General features: G+C 51.6%; 1 protein-coding gene across 1 annotated transcript; it reads right to left on the reverse strand.

Moving 5' to 3' along the window:
* Window positions 1-454: 454 nt before the first annotated feature.
* On the reverse strand, window positions 455-5692 carry LOC130863395 (uncharacterized). Its single transcript, XM_057753338.1, is given in 3 exon segments — window positions 455-2898; window positions 2901-4044; window positions 4046-5692. Coding segments are annotated over 3 exon segments (5235 nt in total).
* Window positions 5693-7158: the final 1466 nt, after the last annotated feature.

Genomic DNA, 7158 nt, shown 5'->3' on the forward strand with positions numbered 1-7158 from the left:
AGGGCTGGCTTACCAGCACAGTCTGAGAATGTCAGTTTAATGTAAGGGCCTATTCTTGCCTTATCCCAATAAGCCACTGTGAGGGGGTCCTTCCCTCTAGAGATCCCCCGGGACCCCCCGAGCCTACCAAAGGAGGATGTTTCACATCCCCAGGAGTCACAATAGTATGCGGAAGGAGTGGCCTTGGAACATTTTCTAAAGGCCGGCCTCTCGGGACAAACATACCAGTCACGATACATGGCATCCTTTTTGTCTTTTCCGAAAGCTCCTAGAATCTTTCGGAGGTCTGCCCTCATTTCTGCTGGGCATCCTATATTTGGGGGCCCTTCCTGTCTGGACTGATTGAGGATTACTTCTGTCCCTGTAAGCTTAAGGGTCCATATGTTGATCCCTGTAATATGGGGGCTGTGACCATTTTGTCTGGTCCCCAGGACTCCTGGGAGAAGAAGTAGGGTTAGGAGCCTTCCGGCGGCACCAGGGGCCCTCCCCGAATAAGTCTCATCTTTAGTGGGTTTTGAGTACGTTGGACTCTCCATGACTGCTCCCTTTCAGTCGGGTGTGCTGTCTTGACGTGGGAAGCGTGGACCCAGGAGGCGATTCCGTCCACCTTGATCGATGTCGGGGTGGTCAGCAGAACAGTGTAAGGCCCCTTCCACCAAGTTTCCAAGTTCTTAGTCTGATGCCTGCGGACCCAAACGAAGTCTCCGACTTGGAAGGGGTGGGGGACCACGGGTTTGTTCAGTTGTTCTCGATAGGCTGCGGCCAGGGGCTTCCAGACTTCTCTCTGGACCAGCTGGAGTGCCTGTAAGTGAGCTTCCAGAGAGGGGCTATTAGCATAATCAGAAATATTCGAGTCAAAGAAGTTTATGAAAGGAGGTGGGGCTCCGTACATGATCTCAAAGGGTGTGAGTCCATGGGGGCCTGGGGTGTTCCGGGCCCGATATAGGGCTAGGGGAAGTAGGAGCACCCAGTCTCTGGAGCCAGTTGCAAGCGTTAATTTAGATAAAGTCTCCTTAATGGTTCTGTTCATACGTTCTACCTGTCCTGAGCTTTGGGGTCGGTAAGCACAATGTAATTTCCAATCAATCCCCAATAACCTGGCCACCAACTGACTTACCTGAGAGACGAAGGCCGGCCCGTTGTCAGTGCCCGATACCTGGGGCATCCCATATCTAGGGAAGATCTCTTCCAAGAGTTTCTTAGTCACTACCTTAGCTGTTTCATGTTTGGTGGGGAAAGCCTCAACTCAACCCGAAAAGGTGTCTATGAACACCAACAGATATGTATATCCATATAGTCCAGGTTTCACCTCAGTAAAGTCAATTTCCCAGTGGGTGCCAGGTCGGTACCCTCTTACCCGGACCCCTGGTCCTATTTTCGTCCTCCCTGCATTCACCTGGGCGCAGGCCTTACATTGTTCAGCCACAGTCTGTAAAATGACATCTCTTCCCAACAGATAGTGGATGCCCTCTTCCCGGTCCAGGAGAGTTTTCATCTTTTTGGGGCTAAGATGGGTCAGCTTATGCAGGTAGTTAATCAGCTCATAAGTCTGTTTCATAGGCAGGACAGGCTTGCCTTGATATGTCCAATCTCCCTGGTCGGCCCGGTATGTAGCCCCCATTTTCTTAAGGAGGTCAATGTCCTCTTCACTGTATGGGCGTCCTTTGGGGAGTTGTTTCCCAGTGGTGAGGGGAAGCGCCTGACATGGCATATTTTCCCCCAAGGCCACCTCGCATGCTGTCATATCAGCCAGTCGGTTGCCCCGTGCCTGTGGGCTATTCCCTTTTTGATGCCCCGGGCAATGGATGATGCTCAGTTTTAGGGGCAGGAACAGAGCTTTTAGTAGCTCTAGGATTTCAGGTTTGTTCTTAATGTCTTTGCCTTCTGAAGTCAGCAGCCCTCTCCTACAGTAAATTTCCCCATGGATATGGGCTGTGGCAAAAGCATACCGGCTGTCGGTATAGACATTAAGCTTTTTATCTTTTGCCAGCTTGAGAGCCTGTGTCAGGGCAATAAGCTCAGCCCGTTGGGCCGAGGTGCCACCCGGCAATGCACTTGCCCAGATTACCTGAGTTTCTGAGGTAACCGCAGCTCCCGCTTTGCGCTCACCGTTCAGCAGGTAACTACTTCCATCAGTGTACCAGGTGTGGTCTGCATCTGGAAGGGGCTGATCAGTCAAGTCTCTCCGAGTTCCATGCATTTCCGCTAAGATCTGTTGGCAGTCGTGCTGATCGGGCTCCTCCGGCAGGGGTAGCAGGGTGGCCGGATTGATGGCAACCACCGGCCCAAATTGGACTCGGTCCGCGTCCAACAGCAAGGATTGATAATGCGTCATGCGGACATTAGAGAGCCATCTGTCCGGGGGCTGTCTGATTAATGCCTCAACAGCATGGGGCGCTAGAATAGTCAGAGGCTGTCCCAAAGTCAGCTTGCCAGCGTCCTTTATGAGAACGGCTATAGCTGCCACCATCCTCAAGCAAGGGGGCCAGCCGGTGGCCACTGGGTCTAACTTCTTAGACAGGTAGGCTACCGGGCGTTTCCATGGCCCCAGTCTCTGTGTCAGGACCCCTTTGGCATATCCTTGTTTTTCATCAATGAACAGTTCGAAAGGCTTTGTGATGTCAGTCAGGCTTAGAGCCAGGGAGGATAGGAGGGCCCTCTTAATATTTTCAAAAGCCTGTTGATGTTCATCTGTCCATGTGAAGGGGACCCCCTGTTTGGTGAGGGGGTATAGGGGGGCTGCCATCTCTGCGAATCCTGGTATCCATAAGCGGAAAAACCCAGCTGTCCCCAGGAATTCCTGCAACTGACGATGGCTTCGGGGTGGGGGTATATTGGCCACAGTCTTTTTCCACGCCTCGGTGAGCCAGCGCTGCCCCCCTTTTAATATATATCCCAATAAGTCACCTCAGTCTGGCATAGTTGGGCCTTTTTTGCAGATGCTCGATAGCCCAGCCACCCCAGAGTCTGTAACAGGGCCCCCGTACCTTGTCGGCAGTCATGTTCGGTGGGGGCTGCCAGTAGGAGGTCATCCACGTATTGGAGCAAGATTAGTGACAGATGCTGAACTCTGAAGTCCGCGAGGTCTCGGTGCAAGGCCTCATCAAAGAGGGTGGGACTGTTCTTGAAGCCCTGTGGGAGTCTGGTCCAAGTTAATTGGCCTGAAATCCCCAGTTCAGGGTCCTTCCATTCAAAGGCAAAAAGAGGTTGACTCTTGGAGTGCAACCTGAGACAGAAGAAGGCGTCCTTCAAATCTAGCACTGTATACCAAGTATGAGACGGTGACACAGTGCTCAGTAAATTATATGGATTGGGGACTGCTGGATGTATGTCCTCAACCCTTTTATTGACTTCCCTGAGGTCTTGTACTGGCCTATATTCCCCGGTTCCAGGTTTCTTCACCGGGAGAAGGGGGGTATTCCAAGGAGACCGGCAGGGGATTAAAACACCTTGGTCTAACAATCTCTTTATATGGGGCTTTATCCCTTGGTAGGCTTCATTTGACATGGGGTATTGTTTAATTGAAACTGGGGTCGCTGTGGCCTTTAGATCTATGACCAAGGGGGGCTGCTGTAAAGCGAGCCCCATACCTCCTGTCTCTGCCCATGCCAAGGGGTACTCCGCAAGCCAAGTGTCCAAGTCTGTGGGCCCCTGAGTCTCATGGTCATGTTCATACAGTCGATATTCTTCTTCCAATTGTAAGGTTAATACCTGTAGGGGGCCCCCGTTTGGCCCTGCCACATGAATTTTCTTCCCTTCAAAATGAATTTGGGCCTTTAATTTGGTGAGTAAATCTCACCCCAACAATGGATATGGGCAGTCTGGAACGTGCAGGAAGGAGTGGGTTACTTTACCAGTCGCCAGCTGCACCTTGCGTTCGGTGGTCCAATGATATTGCTTCCCACCCGTGGCACCTTGTATCCAGGCAGTTCGCTCACTGAGTGGTCCTGCAGACTGGGTGAGGACTGAATGCTGGGCTCCCGTATCGACTAGGAAGGTGACTGGTTGCCCCCCAACATTGAGTGTTACCCGGGGCTCAGGGGGGTGGCTCCTGGCCCTGACTTCCCTACTCGTCATCTAGGGAAAGGAGCGAGACCTGTGGCTTGGGGCCCCTAGGTTTGCGAGGCTTCTTGGGACATTCTCTCGCCCAGTGTCCTCTTTCCTTGCAGTAAGCACACTGATCTCTATCGACCCGGGGTCCCTTTCTTTCGTCTCTCTCCTGTCTGTCCTGTCTCTGTCCTGACACTACGGTGGCCAGCAACCGACTGAATTCCTGATTTCTTTTTTGTTCCCTCTTGTTATCCCTTTCTTCTGCCTCCTTTCTAAGCCTTTCATCCCTCTCCTCTGTTTCCTTCTTGAGTCTCTCGTCCCTCTCTTCCTGAGTCTCCCTCTTATTGAAAATCCGTTCTGCTTCCTTAAGCAAGTCCTGAATTGTCTGCTCCTTGAGATTATCTAACCTTTCAAGTTTCTTTCTAATATCTGGTGCTGACTGCCAGATGAAGGACATGGCCAGGTTACATCCTGGATCCTCGGGGTCATAAGGAGTATATATGCAGTAGGCTTCCTTAAGACGCTCTAGGAAAGCTGAGGGAGTCTCTTCTGGTCCCTGTATTACCTGTTTCACCTGTGCCAGATTGGTGGGGCATCTGGCAGCCCCATGGAGACCCGCTATGAGCAACTGGTGGTAGAGACATAGGTGGATCCTACCTTCAGGGGTGTGGAAGTCCCAGTTGGGTCGTTCCAAGGGGAACGCAGCCTCAATCTCGTTGGGTAACTGCGTAGGGCGACCGTTTTCACCCGGCACATTTTTCCGAGCCTCCAAGAACACCCTCTGCTTTTCTTCATAGGTCAGCAGCGCTTGCAGCAGCTGCTGACAGTCGTCCCAGGTGGGTTGATGAGTGACTAGGATGGATTCAATCAAAGAGGTTAGCATAGAGGGATCCTTAGAAAAGGGAGGATTGTTATGCTTCCAGTTATATAGATCGGAGGCTGAAAATGGCCAGTATTGCTGCTGACCGCCCGGTCCAGTTCGCAGGGGCAAAGCATGTGAGGTGGAGTTGGGCGGGGGCTCCCGGCGACCCCGGAGGCGCCCGGCCATGGGTGATGGGGCTGGTTCCTCTGGAGCAGGGGCCTCCAGGGCTGCTTCAGCAGCCTCAGGGGGGGGTCCCGCATCCTGGTATGGCGGAGGGTCCTCGGTGAGGAGGTCCATCAAAAGATCCTCTCCTGGCGGGAGGACTTTGGGCTTCTGCTTCTTTGAGTCCTTTTCCTGCGGAGACTTGGTGGAAGGCTTGGTGAGAGCTGGGTATAGGGAGGATCAGGCTGGGGTTGGGAGAAGGGGGGTCGGGAGAGCCGGGGCTGATGGAGTCAAAGGAGGGGGAGCCTTTGGGGTGACAAAAGGCTTAATCCATGGCGGGGGGTTGTATGCTAGGGCCTCCCAGGTAACGATGTAAGCCCCTTGGTCAGGATGCCCGTGAGGGCCTGGGTCCATCACCTTTCTCTTGACCTGTGAAATAATAGAAAGATCAAAAGTTCCGTCCCGGGGCCACCCTATATTGAAGGTTGGCCATTCAGACGAACAAAAAATGACCCATTTTTTCTTATGGACCTCCACCGATTGATTGGCCGCGGTGTTCTGTACGTCCCGCCAATGCTGCAAGGTGAGGCTTAGGGGAGTTGTAACAGATTGACCCATTATCTCATAAATTGCAGTTATTGACAATAAACAAAAAACAACACAGACAAAACAATTACAAATAGCTTCGCAGCGCGGCTCCGGCGTAAAACCGAAAACAAAAACTCAGACGGAGACTTGGTCGAGGGTCCGGATCCCTCGTCTTCAACCAGGACAACGTACCCCTCGGACACGGGTGGGGCCCCGAATAGTCCGACTCTGGACGTTGTTTCAGACAGATGAGCACCGAAAAATCGGGCTCCAGACACCCTTGGAACGTCTTCCAGGGCTGCGAGGGGGAAGTGCGAGCTCATCAGCTCCTTCCGGGCTCACCAGATACAAATGCACTCAGCTGAATGCTACAAATTCAGAATTCGCAGCGCAGACACACAGACAACATTAAGACAAACGCTGGCCAGCTTACCTCCCAATAGTGGGTCGGTGGTCCCTGGGCAGGGGTCTCCAATTTCCCGGCCAACGCACCACTGAAAGACCCTCAGAGAGTGTCTTCCCGCTGAGGAGACCCTTCCCCAAGGAACAGCGAGACCACCGGTGTGGATGCAATCAGCAAGAGGTTTATTCAGATACACGGGTACCCGGGGCGACAAAGTCTCTCGGAAGACTTGCGCGCCACGTGGTTGGGGCAGGGGGTTTTTATAGGGTTGGGGAGCAAAAAGCGCGGCTACAGAAGCGAGATGCCTGGTTACGGGGTTCTGATTGGGTCATTCAAATGTGGCAAGGCTTAGGCTGAGTTTGAGCTGAGGACAAGTTCCCCATTTCATGGAAATCAGATAAGTCGCTGAGTTGGCACAGCCTAGGGACCCGGGGTGCTTTCTGTTCCTCCTGGGACCAGATGTTCGACCACAGATATCCTGTTTTGGCGGGCTTGCCTGCTTTGGAATTGACCTTTTTCAGACCCTCTGCTACTATGAGGTACTGGCCTTGCAAGTGGCGTTACAAATGCTAGCAGTTTGGGTGATGAACCCGGGGTGAGGGTCTTTCACTTTCTTAGCCCATTTATCATCTGTGTACAGGAAGGATACTGATTGTTTTTAGTTAATCTTGTATTTTGCTACATTACTGAAAGTGTTTATGAGTTGTAGAAGTTTCTTGGAAGAATTCTTGGGATCTCTTATGTAAACTATCATATCATCAGCAAATAATGAAAGTTTGACTTTTTTTCTGATTTATATGCCCTTGATCTCCTTTTTCTGTCTTATTGCTGTATCTAGGACCCCAAGAGCTATATTAAATAGATATGGAGACAGTAGACAACCCTGTCTTGTTCCTAGTTTCAGTGGGATCACTGGGAGTTTCTCTCCATTTAGTTTGATGTTGGCTGTTGGCTTGCTGTATATTGCATTTATTATGTTTAGGTATGATCTTTTTATCCCTGCTTTCTCCAAGACATGTATGTATCATGAAGGGATGTTGTATTTTGTTGAAAGCTTTTTTGCCATCTAATGAGGTGATCATGTGAATTTTAT

This window comes from Chionomys nivalis, chromosome 21, assembly GCF_950005125.1.
Source record: "Chionomys nivalis chromosome 21, mChiNiv1.1, whole genome shotgun sequence".
Lineage (NCBI taxonomy): Eukaryota > Metazoa > Chordata > Mammalia > Rodentia > Cricetidae > Chionomys > Chionomys nivalis.